The 21311-nt window shown below is 42.0% G+C and overlaps 3 protein-coding genes across 6 annotated transcripts; all 3 read right to left on the reverse strand.

Annotated features, from left to right (window-relative positions):
• Window positions 1-314: 314 nt before the first annotated feature.
• LOC128300946 (ATP-dependent helicase brm) lies at window positions 315-7895 on the reverse strand. Its single transcript, XM_053037212.1, has 3 exons — window positions 7186-7895; window positions 1337-5660; window positions 315-1261 (listed from the first exon to the last, which is right to left on the reverse strand). The coding sequence occupies exons 1-3, from the start codon at window positions 7702-7704 to the stop codon at window positions 1098-1100; spliced, it is 5007 nt and encodes a 1668-aa protein (XP_052893172.1). The 5' UTR covers window positions 7705-7895; the 3' UTR covers window positions 315-1097.
• Window positions 7896-8553: 658 nt separating this feature from the next.
• Window positions 8554-10024, reverse strand: LOC128310163 (acyl carrier protein, mitochondrial). Of its 2 annotated transcripts, none has more exons than XM_053046733.1 (4): window positions 9768-10024; window positions 9574-9684; window positions 9117-9204; window positions 8554-9048 (listed from the first exon to the last, which is right to left on the reverse strand). In XM_053046733.1, exons 1-4 carry the CDS (start codon window positions 9930-9932, stop codon window positions 8957-8959), a joined length of 456 nt encoding a protein of 151 aa, XP_052902693.1. In that variant the 5' UTR covers window positions 9933-10024; the 3' UTR covers window positions 8554-8956. The 2 variants fall into 2 exon arrangements, with proteins under 2 accessions (XP_052902693.1, XP_052902692.1); XM_053046732.1 differs by lacking the exon at window positions 9574-9684 and adding an exon at window positions 9376-9501 and having other exon boundaries at window positions 8585-9048.
• A 5441-nt stretch (window positions 10025-15465) lies between these two features.
• Window positions 15466-19063, reverse strand: LOC128301209 (SPRY domain-containing SOCS box protein 3). 3 transcript variants are annotated; one of them, XM_053037583.1, is made up of 3 exons: window positions 18916-19063; window positions 18442-18798; window positions 15466-16340 (listed from the first exon to the last, which is right to left on the reverse strand). In XM_053037583.1, the coding sequence occupies exons 1-3, from the start codon at window positions 18946-18948 to the stop codon at window positions 15588-15590; spliced, it is 1143 nt and encodes a 380-aa protein (XP_052893543.1). In that variant the 5' UTR covers window positions 18949-19063; the 3' UTR covers window positions 15466-15587. The 3 variants fall into 3 exon arrangements, with proteins under 3 accessions (XP_052893543.1, XP_052893534.1, XP_052893552.1); XM_053037574.1 differs by having other exon boundaries at window positions 18876-19035; XM_053037592.1 differs by having other exon boundaries at window positions 18862-19035.
• Window positions 19064-21311: the final 2248 nt, after the last annotated feature.

The raw sequence follows: 21311 nt of genomic DNA on the forward strand, positions 1-21311 counted from the left end.
AAATAGCATTCGATTTACAGTCCGAGGATTCGAAATATCTAAACCCAAATTGTATAATTAACGGATATTCCAAATGGAACTTGTGATATTTAAGAACATTTCGTTGGTTTCATTCTCAAAAACCGCACAAAAACCCGTAACTTGTTGAAGAAATCGAGAACAAACTCCGAGACGATAACATGAATTTTACAAATTGTCTGACCCGAGTTTGTCTGTATTACCTACTAAAAATGCCATTGCAGTAATCAATTCCATGTCCTATTTGTCTAATAGAAATTTAGAGGCGTTTTCGCAGGTCAGTTAAACGTCTTAATTTATTTTAGGGATTTTTACTAAAGATCGTACTACATTTGTGCTCTGTTGGTAATTTAACACCTAAATATTTGCTTTGTTTCATGTTCGTGTTCGGATGGTATGTTTAAAGAAGCACACTACAATTTTTAAGTTGATTACATTACACTTATTAATTTCTAGACCATCGACCTGTATGAGTCTGTCGAATATGATGAATAGTAGCATGGCAAAGGAGCCAACTCCTATCAAAGTGCCTAAGGGAAAAGAGACCCAAATCATCCGTTGTTTATCTTTACACTGCGATTACAATGCCTGTGGTAGCTACACTAACACAGAGCCATAAATATTCACCCCAAAAGAAAAGATTATACCATCCATGGACTCTAATATAAAGGAAGGATAAGTAAAGGCTTTCGTTGATGGGTGATCGATAACAAGCCTGAACAATCCGTGTTTGTTTTTTTTTATAATTCGGTATGAACGCAAAACGTATTGGTACTATATTTTTCATTTTTATTTTTTACGCTCCTCGCTTCCACGCTGTTTCTGATATTGCTACGTTGTCACCATTGTTGCACGGTTAATGTTGTCATACGACTAAAAGGATAAATTATACGTTATAAATGAACTATGCTTCTATTTAAATGAGTGCTGTGTAGTTCACAAAACTAAAGTGTAGAGAATGGTATTGAAAGTTTTTTTTTATCATCATACACACTGACATTGACATTAAACATCATAATACATCCGTTTGTCGCCACTTGTCATTGAAAGATAAAACCCATAGCAAATGTTCTGTTTATCTAATCAATATCGTCATCATCGTCAGAGATAGTATATTTCTTCTGCGCCCGTTTCCTCCTTACCGGTGTTGCTTTCTTTGCGGACGAGCTGGACGATGTTGATCCTTTTGAAATTTTAAGTTTCATTTTTACGCTGCCTCCCTCCTCATCCGATTCATCTTCCTCTGCGAATACAAAAAATAGTTAGTTTCTACAAATAGCTCGCTAACAAACAAAGTATACTCATTTCGGTGACATACCTTCTTCGTTGGACTCCTCTTCCTCGTGAGTGTCCAGGATCTTTGCCTTTGCATTGCTAAACACCGACTGCAACTCGAGACTGTCTTCATAGATGAGTGACGCCTCTTCATTGTACGTCTGAGCATTCTGACACAGCAAGAAGAAATCGTTCTCCAAATCGGCAAAGTCGACGTATTTTGCCTCCTCAATGCGTGCCAATATTTTTTTTATATCGATCGGTTTCTTGATCACCTCGTAGTAGTCGGGCAGATCGCGTCTCGAAGGCAGCTTGAGGAACGGTTTGCTCAGCACGCGTCCGTCCGCATCGGTGTACTTGATCACTGCTTTCAGTACTTTCTTCATTTGCTTTCTTATCTTCGGATCAGTGATACCCTTCTTGCGCTTCGTCATCGTCGAAACAATGCTCTCGTCGTCCGAATCATCCCTTCCTCTGCCCTTTCGCTTCCGTCCTTTTCGTTTCTTTTCTCGTTCCTCTTCCTCGAGCTCCTCGTCGAAATCGGCCCCGTCATCGATTGCCTTGAGCCACTCTTTCTCAGTCAAGCTATCGGTATAGTCAACTTCCTTTCTCTGGCGTGAACCACGACCCAGAATCGACGTCTCTTCCTCGTAATCCCATCGGTCAACTTCCTCGTCATCCTTCACCAGCCAGTCGGGTAGTTCGGCTTCGTCCAGCAGACGAGGCTTCACTTCTTCGGCCTTTCGTTCAGCATCCATTTTCTTGAACAGCTCCAACTCGTCGTCGGTGCGCGATATCATCAAATTAATCATCTCATCATCTGGTACCTCGTTTTCCTCTTCCTCGTCCATCTCGTCCTGGTGCAAAATGCTTTGCAAAAATTGTTGCCGTTCGCTACCAGTTGATTTTTGATCGAACATACCGGCCTGAATGACTTTTTCGTCCATGTTTAGCTTATAACGAGCGGCAGCCAGAATACGTTCCTCTACAGAATTCACTGTCATGAGTCGCAAAACACGCACTTCGTTTCGTTGTCCGATTCGATGCGCACGATCCTGTGCTTGCAAATCTTGATGGGGATTCCAATCGGAATCGAAAATAACGACCGTGTCTGCCGTCTGCAGGTTCAAACCCAAGCCACCGGCACGTGTGGACAGTAGGAAGAGGAAGTAGTCAGAATTTTTTGAATTGAACTTTTTCAGCAAATCGCCACGCTCCTCTGACTTGGTGGTACCGTCGAGACGCAAATACCCGAAGCCTCGCCATGAGAGGTAATCTTCTATAATCGTCATGCATTGTGTCATTTGACAGAAGAGTAATACGCGATGTCCGGTAGCCTTCAGCTTGGGCAGGATACGATCTAGTAGCTCAAATTTACCAGATGAACGGTACAAATCTGGACCTGTGACCGTACCTTGCACACCAATATGATCGCAATATTTTTCTTCTATATGCTGAAACATGAACGGATGATTGCAGAGCTTACGCAGTTGCACAATCGTGTTCATTAGAGCCTTCGCACCACCCTTACCCTTGTTGCCCTTTTCCGAACCATCGGTCAACAACACTCCCTTGCTTTGCATGTGTTTGTACAGCACACGCTGCAACCCGGACATGTCACATTTGATGATGTACTCTACCTTGTCGGGCAGCTGCGATTCGACCTCCTTTTTCAAACGTCGCAACAGGAATGGACGCAACACCTTATGCAGACGACGAATGATGAGAATCGTCTCTTCCTCGTTCAGTTCCACCTTTTCACCTGTTGTAGCGAACGGTGCGTTGAACCACTGCTCGAACGTTGAACAGGATTTAAAAATAGAGGGTAACAGAAAGTTTAACAGAGCCCACAACTCCGGAAGTTTGTTCTGTAACGGTGTGCCTGTAAGCAACAATCGATGTGGTGCATTGTAGTGAGTGTTGAGCACTTGCGTCAGCTTGCAGTGGTGATTCTTCATTCGATGACCCTCGTCGATAATCATATATTTCCAGGAAATTTTGGCCAGTACTGCCTTATCCTTGATCACGTATTCATAGGTAGTCAACAGCACATTGAACTTGGTTGCTTTCATCTGATTTTGAACGGCACGACGTCCGGCCGGGGAACCCTTATAAGCAACTACACCGACTGCTGGGGCCCATTTTTCGAACTCCAGCACCCAATTCGAGAGTGTCGAAAGCGGAACAATAACCAAGTATGGACCGTTGTTCTTCTTCTTTTCCATCAAATAGGTCACGAGGGCAATCGTTTGAATCGTTTTTCCGAGACCCATTTCGTCGGCCAATATGCCATTTAGATTATTGTTAAACAGCGATACTAGCCACTCGAGACCCTTGATCTGATATTCCTTCAGTTTGCCATTCACCAGTATCGACGCTTGCTCGGTGACCTTCTCGTGGACAGTGTGCGCAATACTGTAGTACGTCTGCTCTTCTGTCTTGTACTCGTCGTCTTCCACCTTCGCCTTCTGGATAACTTCCTTTGTCTTGGCATCATCAGAAAGCTCTTGTTCGCGCGTTTTCTTTTTCCCTCCTTCCGACTCTTCTTCATCGTCGTCGGCGTCACCATCGGAAATAACATATTCCCAACCGGGGTGCAATTGCAGCCAGCTGTGTAGATCGCGCAAGAACGGTGCATCATCACCTGAAATCATCTTGCCGGAAGCTGTTTCCATCACCGTCACGCGACAGTCTGATGCTTCGCAGTGTTCATCCAAATGCTCGATATCACCGCTCTCGAGAATGTGACGTTTTAATTGCTTCTTGCGCTGTATCTCATCGTCTTGCTTTTTCTTTTGATCCACCTTGTGTTGTTTGACCATCTCGGTAAGATTACTGATGTACTCATCCGTTTGTGAAAGCAAAAAGGCCAATCGTTTGTCCTTTTTCTGATCGATAAGCTTACGGTAACCTTCTTCATCTTCAGCCATCAAGCGACGCATACGTTCCTTTTCAATGCGCTCTTGTTCCTTTTTCTGTTCTCGTTCAGCATTTGCATGGTAGTTCATGATGCCCTTGTTCAAACGACCCAACTTAGCGATATTGTTGCGATGGTAGTCTTTGAAATCTTTACCATGCTGCAATACAGAGGCCAGAAATTCCTGATGCTTTTGGCGCCGCTTGCGCTCTGCTTCAAGCTTCTGCTGCTTTTCCAGCTTCTCTGTGGCACGTGCCTCTCGCAAACCCTGCCGCTTGGTACGTTTATACGCTTTTACATTGACGGCCGTCTCGAGCGTTGTGTCGCGCCGTGTACATTGGACAATTTCGCTCCGCAGCTGCCGCTGGAAGTTGAGTACTCGCAATGCGCGCAGTTCTATCAGTGCTTTCATTCGCAGATCTTCCGGCATCGAGGCTGGCAAATTATTAAGCTCTTCCAAGCGAAGTGCAATTCGTGCGGCCAGACGATTTTCGCGCTCTTGCAATATTGTTAATGGATCCAGTCCGGCTGGTTTCGCCACGGTGGTGACACGGTTTTGCTTCGGCATTGGTTGCATCGTCGGTGCTTGTGCCGCTGGTCTTGGACCCGGACCACCAGCAGGTCCTTGTGAGCTGGGACGTGCAGGTTGTCCGACTGAATTCAGTATCTGCTGCTGTTGTTGCGGATGTACATGTGATGCACCTGTATGTGGCTGTTGCATTTGTTGTTGCTGATGGTGCTGACCATGTCCAACTTGGGGTGGACCGCCCATTGTCATACCTGGCATTGGGCTTGGATTAGGTGGTATTCCACCTCCGGTCCCTAGCGGCGGTTTGTTAGACCCGATCGCATCTGAAGCTCCCGGTTGTGCCTGCTTTCCGGGCGTACCCTGCATGACAGGCGGCGGCCCACCAGGATGATTCGGCCCCTGAGCAGGTCCTGATGGTTGTTGTTGCTGGGGACCCTGTTGTTGGTGCGATGGTTGCGCTTGTTGCTGCGCTACTTGCGGCGCCATTCCCGGTTGTGGTGAAGGACCTCCGGGAGCGTTCGGGTATGGACTGGCTGGAGGTGTGGGACATTGCGGAGGTGTCCCATCGGTACGTTGGGCTAAAATTTGTGATGCCAGCTGTTTGCTAATAGGCTGATGGCGAACCAACAAGCGATATGCCATGATTTGGCCACGCAATTGGTGAAGCTGTGGAGCGTTTAAATTTTGTTGCTTGGAATTAGCACGCAATGCTAGCAGCTGAGAATAGCGTGGATCTTCTTGCAACCCTTTCTCTTCCATGGAATCAATTGCTCTCTGCAAAGCGTTTAAATTTTCCTGACCCGGCGGTGGTGGTGGAGGCGTCGCTCCAGGCATCATTCCAGGATTTGCAGCTCCGGGAGGCATTGCTTGTCCCGGTACTGGGCCACCTACACCTTGCATCGGAACTGGCGGAGGAGGTCCCTGTAAATAATACAAAATACAGCAAAAACAAACAATTACATGATTGCAGATTACAACGATAAAGAACATTTTATACATATTTGTTTCAAGTTAGACATGATGATTGGCACAATAACCTTAACTTGTTTTTATTTTTTACAATCATAAGTCGACTAGTTTAAGACCCAGCAAACAGTGTAATCTTTGCTGATTTACATTGCGTAAATATGAATACAGGAACGAACGATGGTTTCGAACCACGACGTCGCACTTCGTGTTTACACGGCTTATCTGACACACACACACTAGTGTAAATGCTCCAAAGCCAAAAGTCATTGGGCGTTTGCGTGATGCTGGCGCTGCGTTCATACCAAGTAGAACAGGGAACGACGGCAGTGGCATATTTGACTGGGTGTTATAATTTGTCGCAAAAGATTCCTAAAGATTTTCAGGGTCGTTGTTATCAATGCTGCATCATGTGTGACGAACAAGAAATCAAAGCAGCTTTTGACGTTGCGGTGGAGCTGGTGAAACAATGTAATCAAATAGTATTGGAAGGATTCTGTTCTGCCTCCAAGCGGGTTGAAGTGAAAGGAAAACACTGGGATTTAGTAACCGAATACGATCAACGCGTAGAAAACGTCTTGATTGCCGGACTGCGGCAACACTTTCCTCATCACAAGTTTTGTGCAGAAGAATCGTCATTTGCAAACGGTGCCCAACTAGAGCTCGGCCCAGAACCTACATGGATAATTGACCCAATTGATGGGACGGTCAATTTCGTACGAGGCATTCCTTTCACGTGTATTTCCGTTGCTTTAGCGGTCAATCGTGAAGTTCACGTCGGTATTATAGCGACTCCAACGACCAACGACATCTACACTGCCATTAGAGGGCAAGGGTCATTTTTGAATGGTTCTCGCATTGAAACACGCGGAACGAAGGAGGTACGTAGAGAGTGAACATTTGGTCTATATTTATCCACATGTATTCTCCATTGATAATATTTTCAATTTCATTTCTACAGCTTAAGGAAGCTTTAGTGGGACATGAATTTTCAATCGGAAGCTACGAACCCATTCGGACAGCTCTATTTGAACGCGGTCAACGATTCATCACTGAATGCGTTGGGTTGCGAGCCTTTGGTTCGGCTGCCCTTACGTTGGCATACATTGCTAGTGGACAGATAGATGTGTACAGCATACAGTTTCTTAAGCCTTGGGACATTGCGGCAGGCTCTTTGCTTATCCAGGAAGCTGGAGGCACGGTCATTAGCATCACAGGCGGAAAATACGATATCATGAAGCCGGACATTATAGCCGCAAGCAGCGTACCATTGGCACAGAGGGTACTGCAAGTTATACGTGAAGTAGATGAGGATTTGCTACAACTGAAGTCAAAGTAACCGGTTTTAATAAAATATAGTATCATTTAATTTACATTGAGAGATTTTCTGGATAAGCAATAAATGCGAGTAAAGGGCCTCGGTTTTATGCCTCTCATCACTACATTAGAAAAAAGGGCAACATTTGCTTACTACACATACCGTGTTTGGAGGCATAGAATGGCCTGGATATCCCCCCGGTACCATCCCTGGTGGTAATGGTGGACCTTGTCCCGGATGACCGGCCATACCGGGATGTGGTGGAACCGAATGCCCCATTACCGGATGTGGTGGATGTTGTGGCATATGCTGGGCTGCTGTCGGAGGCATATGATGAGGCGGTCCTCCTGGACCGTGTCCAGGAGCTCCTTGTGGACCCGGGGGAGGTCCATTCATGTGTGATGGGTGCTGAGGTGGTGGAGGTCCATGGGGATTGGGTGGCTGAGTACTGTGTGGTGGCGGAGGTCCTTGCATCGACATGTGTGGCCCAGGCGGAGGTCCTGGCTGCGGGGGTACATGATGACCAGGGGTTGGCATGTGAGACGGTACCTGATTTTGACCAGGATGGGGCTGGGGAGGTGCTTGCTGGTAAGGACTGTGCGGCGAAGGTGATGGTGCTGGGCTTTGGGATGGTGCTTGCGGCGGAGGCATTGGGCTATTTTGTGGCGTTGGACTAGCCATCGATGTACGTTTATTACACTCTAGCTTTAAAGTATTCACAATAGCCAGTACGCACAACCAGCATAAGCTTCAGCGAACCATCCATCCATTAATGGCATACGCACTTCAGACACCGCTTCGCTGAGTTTCACTGCGGCTTGCCTTTGCAATAGAAAATGGCTGCCGATGGGTATGGTTGCACTGCACGATCTCACAACAAACAACGCTTCACCAAATCACTCCGAACTGATATCGAGATGGGGGATAATGAATACGATCCACACTCTGGAATGCAGTTATTATAAATTCACACTATTTTGTTATTATTCCAGAAGATTTATGCAACTTTTTTATTCAACGCATCACGTACAGTCACGCAGACCGCTTTGTTCGTGGTTGAATGAAATTAATGTCAGATGAGTAAATATTTCTCACTTTTCCGGCGTTCGTGCCAAAGCTTCTCACTTCTGATAGATTCGAGCAGTTTGTGCTCACTACTTCTCACATAGATGATATTCGAGCACGATCCGGGATGCCAACATCGCTGGTTTTGTTGTTCATGTTGTTCGTTTCGAATCCTCTACAATGGTCGCGCGGAGTTATTTTGTTTAATTGAAAATGGCAATGATGTTAAATATCAATTTGTTTTCTTTTCTAAATCGGACTACGGATCGAGTTGCGAAGCACATTGCATTGAAGATTGTGCCGAAATAATACATTAACTCATGTAGCTACAGCAGAAATGATGTTAATGTGTGTACTGCACAAACGAAAACAGTACAGAAATCTACGCAACGATTAACGGGCGAATCAAATAACACAAATGCCGACCAAATGGAGCTAATTGTAGTTTTGCTGCTACGAACATTCTTTTATTCTTCAGTGGAACAACAAAAGAAACTGTTACAATGTAGATGCCATCAACAATCCTAAAAAAATATAAAAAAACAAACAAACCATGTTTTCAACAGGAGCGACGAATAGCAGATACATTTTATTGTAGTTATGGTATTATTCTATTTGTTTGCTCTTTTGCAACACGGAGTGATTGGAAAACCTAATTTATTAGGCGTGTTGTTACGTTCCATGAGCAGATATTGTGCTCTCTTTGTTAGATTTACATACGGCATCCTTTCTTGCTATCAGCGCGCAGACAACGTTGGTGACCATGAATTGTATCTGTTAAAAACATCCATCATCAAATTTTCACACTAGCATCTACAGTGTCTGACAAAAACTGGGTTTTTACAGTTAGGTCCTGCTTATGAAAACCTTATTCATAAATATCTTCTTTGTCAGCGATATACTGAACAATGTCGGCAGGTCTGAAAAGTTTTTCAGCGTCTCCATCAGGAATTTCAAAGCCTACAATAAGACAATCACACGGCATATTATAGCTAAGTGCAGTTTTCATTCCGTTTTGTATTCCTTACCGAATTCGTCTTCCATGGCCATTATCACCTCAACATGATCCAGCGAATCGAGCCCGAGGTCATTGATGAAGTGCGATTCCAGTGTCAGCTGTAACCAAAGTACAATGCACATAACATTAGCATATGTAGTTGCATTTTGTGCTTCCGTAATCCGTAGTACTGCAAAAACAATCGCTGGCAACGAGATGTTGGGTTGCTGGCAGGTTTACAAATTGTTTGGAAATTTGATCAAAAATACTACTGCAGCAACAAAACGTACCTTTTCGGGATTGACTTTGTCGTACAGCTTAAGCACCAACAGGACACGCTCTTTGATCAACTGAAGTGTTAGCGGTTCTTTAGCACTGTAATTTCTGACTATCTCTAGTTGCCATCGACCATTTTGCTACAGACGGACGGGGGGAAGCGAGGGAGAGAAAAAGAAAAACAAATGCTATCAAATCACTAGAATTCGCACCTTATCCGCTGTAACTTTATCATAAGCTCCAACAACTTTCAACACACGTTGTTTGATCGCTTCAACGTTTGGTTTGGCGGAAAAGAATCTTTGTCTGTTCCATACTTTCAGCTGCGGCAAAGGAGTATCGGAAAAGTGTGTTACATAAATGGGGCTCCGGCACGAACCAGACAAAATAACACAGGGTTTCTAACCTCAAAGGGGGAGAGCAGCGCTGAGGCCGGGGCTGTCAAAAACTTCTCGTTACACCGATCCCGCCGGAGCACCGCGACCGAGGACACCGACCGTGCCAGTATGCAACGAAGAAAGGACGTATTTCGGCAGGCCAAGCCGCGCACACTATTCACCAACGATGCCATATTCTGGTACGGTTTCACCGATTTCGGATGGCAGTTTAAAACTCGCGAATTCTTCGCCTCCTGCTTGCTCGTCGGAGAAAGAGATAGTGATGCGTTGCGATGAAATTCGTGCCTAGAAAAATTGGAAACAAGGTGAGAAAGGTTTGACAGTAAAACACCGCAAAAGATTAACGTTTATACTTGTTGAACTCGTTCTTGAACTATGCCACTGAAATGATAGCTCACAGTATGATCTGGCATTTCTGGTGAATACAAGAGATTTGAGATGGTATTGAACGTTTCCTATTTGTGAGTAGAATTTATAACAGAACAAATAAACATACCTGTTATGCGAATGAAATCAATACGAAATTTATTTTACAAAATTCGCTTTGATTCCAAACGATATCCTCGCGTATCGGCAATGGCAACGGGGACTTTGTTTTATTGGTTTGATAGTAACTGGCTCTAGGATATACTTGGCTTTTATTAATTCGTATTATTCGCTGCTTCATTAGTCATCCGTTCACCGACCGGATCGAGCGCCGTTGTCAGCCAATAAACCGGGATAAACTGGCCTTTCTGGCGAATGCATAAACCTCCCAAGCAACCTAAAGCAACATGCAGCGCTACTTAGCGATAAAAAGAGCGCTTCAATACGATGTACGAGAGCGAAGCGAAACAGTCGAAATGCAGCGCTGCCTCGTTGCCGAAATGTAGCGCTCATGCAGCCAATCCGTGAAACAGCTGCAGCTATCGTGAAGCTTTACAGATTAGCTGCATGAGCGCTACATTTCGGCAATATGCAGCGCATGTATTGAAGCGCTCTATTTATCGCTAAATAGCTAAACATGATTGTATGTCCATGTCCTTAAAATTTGAATGTTTCGTTGACATGCTGCTTTCCTCCTCATCACTTCCTGATTCGTTTGCTGTTATTACATTAGGAACGTGACAATTTGCTTCACTATTTGGATATGGTTCTGTTTCTTCTATGGTTCTGTTTCCGGGCTCCTCGATGCTTCCAGTTGGAATTTGTGGTGCCTCTTCGTTTGAGGTCCTTTTTTTCATGTACATATCTCTTTTTCGGTATAACACACCAGACTTCCGCAACCTTTTTGCATTCATTTCACTATGTTTGCTTTATCACAACTAAATTCTCCAAGAACAAACATCACGTACCAAAATGTAGATTGCAAATGACATACACACACCTATATTTGAACTTATACTGTGTGCATTAAGGCGATTTGCCACAAAATCGCTGCAAAACCGCTGCAGGAGAGGTTGCTTGCAGCGAAACTTTTTCAGTCAACGTGAATCGCTGCAAAACCGCTGCAGGAGAGGTTGTTTGCAGCGAAATTTTTTCAGTCAACGTGAATCGCTGCAAAACCGCTGCAGGAGAGGTTGTTTGCAGCGAAACTGTTTGACTTCACGACATTGGCTTACAATTGGCTATAAGAGCGCTGCATGAGAGGTTTCTTGCAGCATAACTTTTACAGCAGCGAAAATCGCTACAATATCGCTAAAATAGCGCTCTGCGAAACTTTAGCGTTAAAAATAGCATGTGAAGCAAATATAGCTATAATGCAGCGCCTCATGCTGCTTTAGGCTGCTTGGGCTCATCACTCCACCTCAATTTGGGTCTATCACGTTTCCTCTATCCATGTGGACGACCTAAAAGGACCAAACGGATTAGGTCATCCGATGTCATTCTCATGACGTAACCAGCCCACCGAAGCCTGACGAGTCTAATCCGCTGAACGACAGTAAGGCTCTTTCATTGTCCTTTCACACATGAGCCAAAAATCTTTCTGAGCATCTCGAATGCGGCTAAGAGGGTTTCATCAGATTTGGATAAAGTCCATGTCTCAGAGGCGTATGAGAGTTCTGGCACTATATAAGTTCTACATAGTCTCAGCTTCGTTCTTCGCAGACTGCAGAATGACAGGTTGGCAGTCAGCAACCTAGCGCGTATCGCAACATCAATGTAGTCGGTGCTAACTGTTAACCCAAGATAAGTTAAATTTTGGAACACTTCGAATTTGCGTTTCGAGATCTTTTCGAAATACGTCCGCTTCGATTCTTCCTATAGCTTTCGGTAGTCCATTAGCTACTTAAGGCACGGAGAGTGACCCTGCGCTTAAGCCCCCAAGTACCTTTGGAGTGACTCGTGATAGCTTAGTTTAGCGTCTGGTTGTCCCCCAGACGTTTAAGTAGCGCGGAAGCTTGGACTAGCCGGCCGTTTCCTGTTTTGAAATGCACCACCGTCTGGGTTGTGACTAGAGATGGGTTGTTCCGGCCTTTAGCCGGATCGGATCAATCCGGTATGCTGCGGGGCGGAGCGCGCTCCGGATTTCAATTTCAGGCTTTAATATTTTGCGCCCCATTATTTATGCCAATAAGCTATTCCATACATAAGTTTCATACAAAAAAAAAAAAAAACAAACATGGCGACATAATACTGAAACAAATATTTGTCAATAAACTCAACATGGCTATCAACAGCATAACCTAGCAAAACAATGCAATGCAATTAGTAAAGTAACCTTACACTTCAAGAATTTTTATGATATCTAATGTTTCCTGTGATATCTATTGTGGGCAGTTGTAACATTCTATTGAGGAGTAATTCCAACAGGAGAATTTGTGTGATTATTTAACATTCTTTAATTGATCGATAAAATGTTTGTTTCTTTTTATTACAGATATTAATAAGCTTGTTATTGGAAGCAAGAATCTGACGCAAATTTATTGAATATATTTTCGATCTACTTGTATCAAAAATACTAACACCCCAATGCGCATAATCAACGTGTTAAGAATTCATAAAAAAGGAGAGAGCTTACGAGAGAGACGAACGAGAACAAACAGTTTTGAGCGCAAATAGTCTGACACGTTTGTATGAAACGGCCGCTCGGCGTGCTTTAACATACGTGTGCAAGTAGGAAAGATATACACTACAGGTTGAGCAACAGGAGGACCATGAGATCGTTTATTCCTTGCTCTCCGCGTATGCTCTCAAATTTTGTGTGCTCACACCTAATTCATCTCACATGGGAAACATTCTCACTATAGGTGCTGCGACTGATCCACGAAATTTCATACATAATGGGATGATCCGGACACAAAAAATCCATACCTATCGGAATCATTCTCACCATAGAAATTCCGGCTGCTCTGGATCTTCATACAAAAGCCGGACTCAAAACAGCTGGAACTACACAAGTAGCCAGATTTGCTTAAGCAGCCAATTTGGCAACGCTAAAGATCGATCTTTAAATAGGTCGTTTGCAGTAGATAACCAGCCTTGAAGTTCCGCGAACTTTTAAGCAACCTTTAAGCAGCCCTCGGCCAAAACGTCAAAAAATGTGAATGCCAAACTACACGGTGGAGCTGTTCATATTTATGGCTTTATGTTTCTTTTTTCTTATTTATTAATTATCATTTTATGAGAATCGAACCTAGGGGTTTTCAGAGACAGCAGAGCAACTACTTCGGCCATTTAGTTTTATTACGTCACACCCTACAAAATACATATATAAATGATACCAATCTAAATGGAAAAAGTTATCATTTTCGTGTACATTCTTTTTCATGTTTTGTCTATTTAGGTATCAATTGTTATTTCGGATTTTTATTAAATTATTGCAAAATAATTGTATATATATTTTTATGTATCGTTGACTTTTTATTACACAATAACACAAAACAAACGAATGCCACTTATTACCACTTTCAATCGGCGGGTGCTACGAACTTTGCCGTAGTTCGTGAGCCTTAATCACAAAAGAGTATGCGCTACGAACTATGTTGCAAGAGCAGATAACCTCGCGATCGCAAGGATATGATGACTGAAGTACATAAGGAGGACCCTCATCCTTAATCGTACGCATGAATCAGATGCGAATTGGAATCCAGCACGTTGATTTAATACACCTTTACGCGGATTAAAACCATTTTATTTTCACTTACAACTTCCCGAAACGGATGGCGTCGTTTGCGGAGCCGTCATTTGACAGTAGAGCTATCAAATTGTAAACAAAGTTCCATCGAGTACCGTGTGCTTCCAAAAGAACCGCATAGTTCCGTCGGGAACCTTTAACCGACTACTTTGGAACTCAATAGTTCCATCGTGCGCTGCGTGCGGTTTAAGCACCCCCAAGGTTCACACACGGTTCGCTTTTTCACTAAGCAGCCCTCTAGCAGCGTTATGGTTCGATTTCAAACGTTTCAGGCTATTTGGGAAGTCACCACTCTGCACGGCTAGGACGTGACGGAATAGGAGTTGAGTAGGAGAACCTATGAAACCTTCAAATAATTTCGGTTCTACCATATTACAGAGCACAATTGTCATCAATTGGGAAATATTTGCTTATCCGAACCGTGAAAGGTCACCCTGTTACAGCTGTACTCGACCGTTATTTGTTTATTTATCTTATCACAAAATTTTGATCATACAAATGTTGATATGTTTTATGTTTCTTTCGTCGTCACGGAAGGACACCATACAACACCGTATGAACTGGACACGTGACCCGTTACAACACGTATTACAAACTATATATTTTACACGTAAAGCTCAACACGTTACAATATTCACGCTCCCGCAACGCTCATCGCTCATAGCATGCCCGAACCGAAGTGTCGACCGCGCGCGCCCGTGCGCTGACCTCTCGTTAGCACCTGTGGATTACACTCACACCATCGACCGCTGACCGTTGCTTGTCAGCGGTGAGTTACCGTGTCGGTTCCACCGATGCGTTATAGGGTGGTCCATAACAATATGTTTTCCTTCAATTCGTCAATTCTTTCATCGATTGATTTTTTTGATGATGTAAAACACAAAACAAACAAAACAATAGAAGCAGCAAAACATTAAACATTATATAGGGGGTTTGACTGAGAGTTGGTTCGTATCCGTTGGTAAGGCTAATAGCGATACAAGCTCGTAGAAGAAATTATAAAATCAATGGCTAGTTTTTTAGTTCTGTAAAATAGCGTAAAATATTCATCATGCTTCAGTTTGGACACGATAAACCAATTCGACCGTTACATATGGAATGAAAGATTCAGTTAATTTTTTTAAAAATATATTTGTTCAATTATAAGCAAGCTCAACAAATAAATGTGATGAAATATAGATTATTCCAGCATTTTTTTTGTGGATGAGTATGTATACGGAATTTTAAGTAAAAATTTTGAAACATAGCTTGCACCACATTACCGTTGTAATTCAAGCTGAATAAGTGTACCAAGTAAATTTAAGTTGTTTTTTTATCGTGAAAATGATCTTATAGACTTAATTTTACCACATAACCAGATAGCCAGTATTTGCTACGGGGAACGGTCCGGATGGGTTTTTACAAGGATTTTCTTTCGTGTGACACCGGAGCCGTTTTCAAATATAGCATCGGGCAGCTCCAGGGAATTTAAGTTTTATATTCATTAAAGGGTTTAAACATTAAATGAGAATGATTTCAAATAAATAAGCAATTAAACATAAAAAAAAAGTACTAAAGTTGGTAGTACAAATTTTGATATTAATTTTTACTTCGTGACCGAGACATTAGTAAAATTAAGTGGATGGCACTGGTACAGTACAGTCGCTTGCAGTCTGGTGGTAACCGTGGCAATGTGAATATTGCAATAATATAGTTAAAAATCTATAAGTTATTAAAAAAAATGGTTCTGTATCATCACAGCTATCTCATCATCCTCACTGCTGGAATTACTGGAACTTCTACGACCATTATGCATATTCGACGAATTTGGGATTTTATCATCACCGTCCTCATTACTCATCAAGTTGTCATAAATCTGACCTTCTGAGTTGATTTCTAACGCTTTGGAAACACCACTGTCGGCTGTAGTAACTGTGTCTGAAAGCTTTAACTTTTTACCACAAAGAACCGCTTCATCAGCCAAATGTAAATTGTTTAGTGCGAAATCTTCGGATTGGTTAGGTTCCTTGAGTTGCAAAAACCACAATTCTTGGACGACATTCCTCAGGCCTGGAATGGCATTCACCTGTGCTACAAGTTTCGGGTATTTACATATAACCTTCATGCAATTGAACCTAAGATTATCTTCGAATGAAGCGGCGTTTATAAGCTTGACAGACGATTTAGCCGACGTAGATGATACCATAGGATAAATTTCTATTCCTTCCTCTCTGGGAATACCGGAATATGCCCGTCCAAGTGAACGTCGGTTTAGATAGTATTCCAAGGTACCGCGCAACATGTCGACGTAAATGCCTATGATCCGACCTCGGCTAAACTTTTTCCCATAATATTTTAATTGTCCGTTGTGTTGGGCTACGCCTCTATAGGAGTAACCCCATGATTGGTCATCAATGCCGAGCACGCTAGTGAAAGAAAACCGATGCCGTAGCAAATCTACCTTATCAGTTCCAATGCCAAACATCTAAAATGAAAAAAGCCAGAAAAAAACATAATTAATATTTTGTTTGGGTTACTGATGTTTCTACAGGAAATGAAGAATAAAACAATGGCAAGAAGCACGTATCTAGAAACATTCACTGTACTGCTCTGGAGATATAACATAGTAAAACATGATAAAACGTTGTTACATTTGTGCGTATAGCATTATCAATCAGCGATCACTATAACGCTACTATAGAAATATCGTAAAAGCGCGGATTTAAAGCTTAAAGCCAATAAAACGATTAACCACGAACCGACAGTGGCCCTAAATTCCAATCGGCTTTTTGATAAAACGTCTAGCCGGAAAACAACCGTCTAGCTGCTACCTATAGCAAGAAAGCAGTATACGTCAGCATTAGACCAATCTTGTTCGAATGGTGTATAAACATTTACGCTTTGCATTTCGAATACAACAGTCACAAGTGATCAGTCTTCTGAGCTGCTTCTCGATTTTTCGATATGGCTAGTGATATGAAAGCTATTTTTCGTGTTGGATATATTCTACTGGGTGCTCTTGCATTTCTGAGTAATAATGCAGCGGCAGCTCGGTGTGATGGCCTTCCCGGAGGAACTTTGCTGATGTATGATACAGCTGAATGTAACCGATACATAGCCTGTCAGCATGAAACCGATCATGAATGGTATTGTCCCCCAGGAGAATTTTTTAATCCACGTAACCTACAATGTGAACCAAGCTGTCCAATGGAAAGAGGTAATTAACAAACTCATGGAAATTGTGATTCCTGCTATCACCTATCCTAATTTTACATTTTCCCCACAGATCGGCTATGGTGTGGTGGAGTACCCGATGGTGTTTTCATCCGTTTGCCACCTGGACAGGCTCCGGATTGTCAAAAGTATTACACGTGTTTTGGTGGAGAAATGTTTCTTAATTCATGTCCTCCAGGATTTTTCTTTTCTCAAATATTGCAAGCATGTGGAGTTAATCAGCAGCAATGTTGAATTGATTATGTAAAATAAAATACTAAATACAACCTAACAAATTCGAATATTACAATATTGATGACTTCTATAAATTATTTGACTGCATATTTACATGGTCAAGACCATAGAATCATGATCAATTGAAAATAGTGTATGATCGATTATCAAACCTGAAAAGCTTTCTGAGGTTCATGTGACCAATAAAGAAACCTATGTTTAAAAATCCGAGAAACGCATTTTACGCTTTCCGAATCGGAAAGATATAATGGATGTATTAAACTTCTGATCATTTGTTGCTAAATTACAGTAAAAAAAGATCTTTCTTAATTGTTAAGGCTGTTCGCTTTAACTTAATCGAACATTATAGGCCAAGGAGTTGTAATAAATTATCTTTTATCAAATTGCATCTCTTTACTAGGTTATCTTTACACTTGGTGGCGTATGTTTTCAACTTCTCAACAGAACGCCACTCGTGATAAAAGGTTTCCTTTTTCGAAACCATTCTCATATTGATTTGATAAAGTCTAGACGATAAGCTTCCGACATTGATCAGGTTCAATTAAACAAGCAGAAAAACCGCGGTCTGCATTAGTTCGTATATTACTCGGTTAGTGAGCAGTAATGAAAGGTACGACTTCCCCGCGCCTTTGGTGTAAAATTCATTAGTGTATTGTTTTGCTCATATATGCAGGTTTTATGTGGTGTGTCATCGGAATTATCCTACTTGTGGGAGCGACTGATGCATATTTCTGTGATGGAATACCAGCAGGAATGAAGATCAGATTCCCCCTGCCGGAAATATGCAATGAATACATCTCCTGTCATCATGGAACCGAACACGAGTGGCGTTGTCCATTGGGACGGTTTTTCAGCCAACGAGCACAGCGGTGTGTAAACGCCTGTGATCCAAGTGAAGCGATCAACATTTGTGCAGGATTGATCAACAATATTTTGCTAAGGCCTCCACTATCGGAATTCCCCTTCAATTGTCGGCGTCACTATGAGTGCGTCGCAGGAAACATGGTTACGCGAGAGTGTCCACCTGGAACCTTTTTCTCGCAGCTAGCACAAGGTTGTGGTTCGGTTAGAGAAGACTTTTGCATACCAGATTAAAGAAAAATATATATAAAACTTACGATATCTGTTCCCGATAGAGGTGATAGTATCTTCAGTTCCCAGTAGTGATGACGTCCCTGGTGTAGCGGTTCGTTGCCACGAATTATGCTGGTGCCTTGACTGTACACTGGATGGAAAATTACTTCTGTTCCCGATATCACGTTTGCTACCGTCAATTCTTTGTCCCAAGTCCAATCAAGTCTCCAGGAAGCATCTTCCCCGCAGCGGCATGGTATCGTTTTTTTCGCAGAATATTTCCATCGCGTTTCATTCGGATACTCGCATTTACAGAACGGCACGGACCAGTTATCGTTGCAGCTTGATCGAAGGAAAGCGACATCTTTGTTAGGTTGTGCAAGAATCATTTCGCTGGTAACCTAGAAAAGGAAAGGTAATAAATATTTATGGTAGAAGATTATGAAATAGTTATTTAAAACTACATTCGACTGTATACTTTATGTTGGAATACGTGTAAATCAAGGTAAATGTTGTACCGGCAACGACACACACGGGATATAGTGTTGCATTCTTTTGAATATAAAATTTTCCTATCTGAGGAACACTTAGCACAGTCAAAGTCGCTAAACATCACACATTACACAAGGGAAGTATAAAAATTGATGCAATTTACAGAGCCGACTGAGATTTTCAATCCGAGAGAATTTTGTATCGAAAAGATATAAACAAAACAGTTGTACGTCAAATAACTTTGATCGCACGAACACATGGACAAATTCTCGTTTGACAGTTCCCTTGTAAAGCGAAATATTGTAATCAGCCGTCAGCGTGTTTTTTTTTGTTGTTACACAGCCCGCCCTGATCAAGTAGAACGTGCATGCGTTATGTGCGTGAAAACCAAAAGCTATCGCTTTTGAACTTACGCAATAACTAGTAGTGATAATAATTGTTTCGCTTGAGTGACTAATCGTATGTGCAGTACGATTGATTGAATAAATATGCAGTGCAACATATTTATTGTAATGACTTCTTTTGTTGAACCTATATATTGAGATTATTACAGTTATTTAAAACTGATAGTAAAACGATTGATCAATGGTTGTACAAACAGGTTCGTAGTTTCTTTGAAGAGGCCTGAAGCACCTTTTTTATCCACTGCATGCTATTTTGGATATTTTTTCTTCCGTTTTGATATGTTATGCACGTTAATGTGTGTAGACCACTCTAGTGTACTTGTTAAGCATTCATAACTCATACGCTAAAAGATTGTGTAAATTTTGATAAGATAGCTTCTTACCACAAGGTAAGGTAGAAATCGGAAATGAAAATAGTCACAGAGATTAGTAATGCACTTGATTTTACTTCTTGCACTTTACCGCACTGTTGATGCTACCGCTGGAAAACGACACTGAATACTAAGGCGCTCGATGCCTCATGATGACTGTATATAAAGAAAATTATCTCGTTCATAATCGTTAATAACACACGCAGCCTCGCAGCAGGGATTGGAAAGAGACTCATCGCTCACAGTACATTAGATTGATATTGTAAACACGTGTTCGTTCTTATGCAAGTAGGATGGTAGACAACCGAAGGACCATCCTTGAAGAAAACGAGCTGAAACTGTGTAATAAATGATGCACAATTTAAATTCCGATGAAATGGTTTAGAGCCACGGCTTATCAGTGGAATTCGAGAGACCCATTGGAATTATGGCTATTTTGCACTGGAAAAGGTCGTGCAAGGATTGTCCATCATGATGATAACCTTTCCGTCATGGACAGCTGATGAGCAGAATCGAAGTAACTATGATGACATTAAGTTTGTAATTATTCCCACGAACAAGTTGATTTTTTCCCTCAAAGTAACTATGATGGTACATGGTAGTTACATTACATATTTTGCTCAAAATTGTTCTACAGTGTTTTCATTCTGAATACATCGTGTTACACTTCTAATACAGAGATTTAAAAATCTGGGCATCGGTAATATATGTTTAAAGATAAAGAAACCAACTCAACTCAGGTTTGGGTTTAAAAATCGACTGGAGTGATTTTTTCAAAAAGCAATTCTACTTAGGTGATTTAAGCTAATTTACATTAATGGATATTGTAAGCCCACCATTTCCGGACAAGGAAAACTTCTTAAAATAAATGTTTTTGCAGGTCAGAATCATTACATTAATAATCATAGTCACTGTTTAAAACTTATCGTATAGAAGCCAATTATGAGGACTCATAAGCGAGTATGTTGGTTTTGTTCGAGGGTTGAGTGAAAGGGATCTAAAAAGGAATTATAGATAAGTAATCAGTACATGACACGGGAAGATGATTCCAAATCACATACGAATCCAAGTTAGCTCACAAACGAGTTAGGCCCTGTTTAGTATCTACAGGTCCGTGTAGTTCTACTATAACGATTATGATAGTAAAAAAAAATCAAACATTGTGGTAAAATATTTACCAAGTTAAAATTGCTAAAGCAAAAAATGAGGTAGTTTAATAATGAACGGATGAATCTGTACAAAGGGTGTAAATGCCGGTGAGAGCTGAAAATTTCAGCAATTGAAAAGTGGGTTACACTGCCTTTTAGTAATTGAAAGGGTGTCGGTAATCAGTTTCAATATCTGGATGCTGTTAGAAGTATCCAAAAATAAACACGCGTATGGATACGATGCAGTGGTCATCATCCACGCCTTGCTCATACCAAGGTGTACGCAAAACATCAACATACCGATCGGTCATTTTCGTATCCCGACTGAAGATCCGATGTTTTTCCGGCCGGATGAAATGTGGCACTGAGTTTTCTCTCGCTAGTGTGCTGTAGACGCGTCGTGAGCGTGAGCATTCTGTTATTTTTTACTCGCGGAGTTGACGGTGTGAGCTGGGAATGGTGTTTTGGATTTTCATTTCCCAGTGTTGTTTTTCTGATT

The sequence above is a fragment of the Anopheles moucheti genome, chromosome 2, assembly GCF_943734755.1.
Source record: "Anopheles moucheti chromosome 2, idAnoMoucSN_F20_07, whole genome shotgun sequence".
NCBI classification, from domain to species: domain Eukaryota; kingdom Metazoa; phylum Arthropoda; class Insecta; order Diptera; family Culicidae; genus Anopheles; species Anopheles moucheti.

What these genes read in the sequence shown, in the direction of transcription:
- LOC128300946 (XM_053037212.1), bottom strand. Translation starts at nt 7,704, where the DNA reads ATGGCTAGTCCAACGCCACAAAATAGCCCAATGCCTCCGCCGCAAGCA. An exon ending in ATTCTATGCCTCCAAACACG is followed by an intron (nt 5,661 to 7,185) that starts GTATGTGTAGTA and finishes TATTATTTACAG; the next exon opens with GGACCTCCTCCGCCAGTTCC. An exon ending in AGAGGAGTCCAACGAAGAAG is followed by an intron (nt 1,262 to 1,336) that starts GTATGTCACCGA and finishes TTGTATTCGCAG; the next exon opens with AGGAAGATGAATCGGATGAG.
- LOC128310163 (XM_053046732.1), bottom strand. Translation starts at nt 9,932, where the DNA reads ATGGCATCGTTGGTGAATAGTGTGCGCGGCTTGGCCTGCCGAAATACG. An exon ending in ACAAAGTCAATCCCGAAAAG is followed by an intron (nt 9,205 to 9,375) that starts GTACGTTTTGTT and finishes CTTTGGTTACAG; the next exon opens with CTGACACTGGAATCGCACTT. An exon ending in GGCCATGGAAGACGAATTCG is followed by an intron (nt 9,049 to 9,116) that starts GTAAGGAATACA and finishes GTCTTATTGTAG; the next exon opens with GCTTTGAAATTCCTGATGGA.
- LOC128301209 (XM_053037574.1), bottom strand. Translation starts at nt 19,010, where the DNA reads ATGTTTAGCGACTTTGACTGTGCTAAGTGTTCCTCAGATAGGAAAATT. An exon ending in TACACGTATTCCAACATAAA is followed by an intron (nt 18,799 to 18,875) that starts GTATACAGTCGA and finishes TTCCTTTTCTAG; the next exon opens with GTTACCAGCGAAATGATTCT. An exon ending in CTCTATCGGGAACAGATATC is followed by an intron (nt 16,341 to 18,441) that starts GTAAGTTTTATA and finishes TTTTCATTTTAG; the next exon opens with ATGTTTGGCATTGGAACTGA.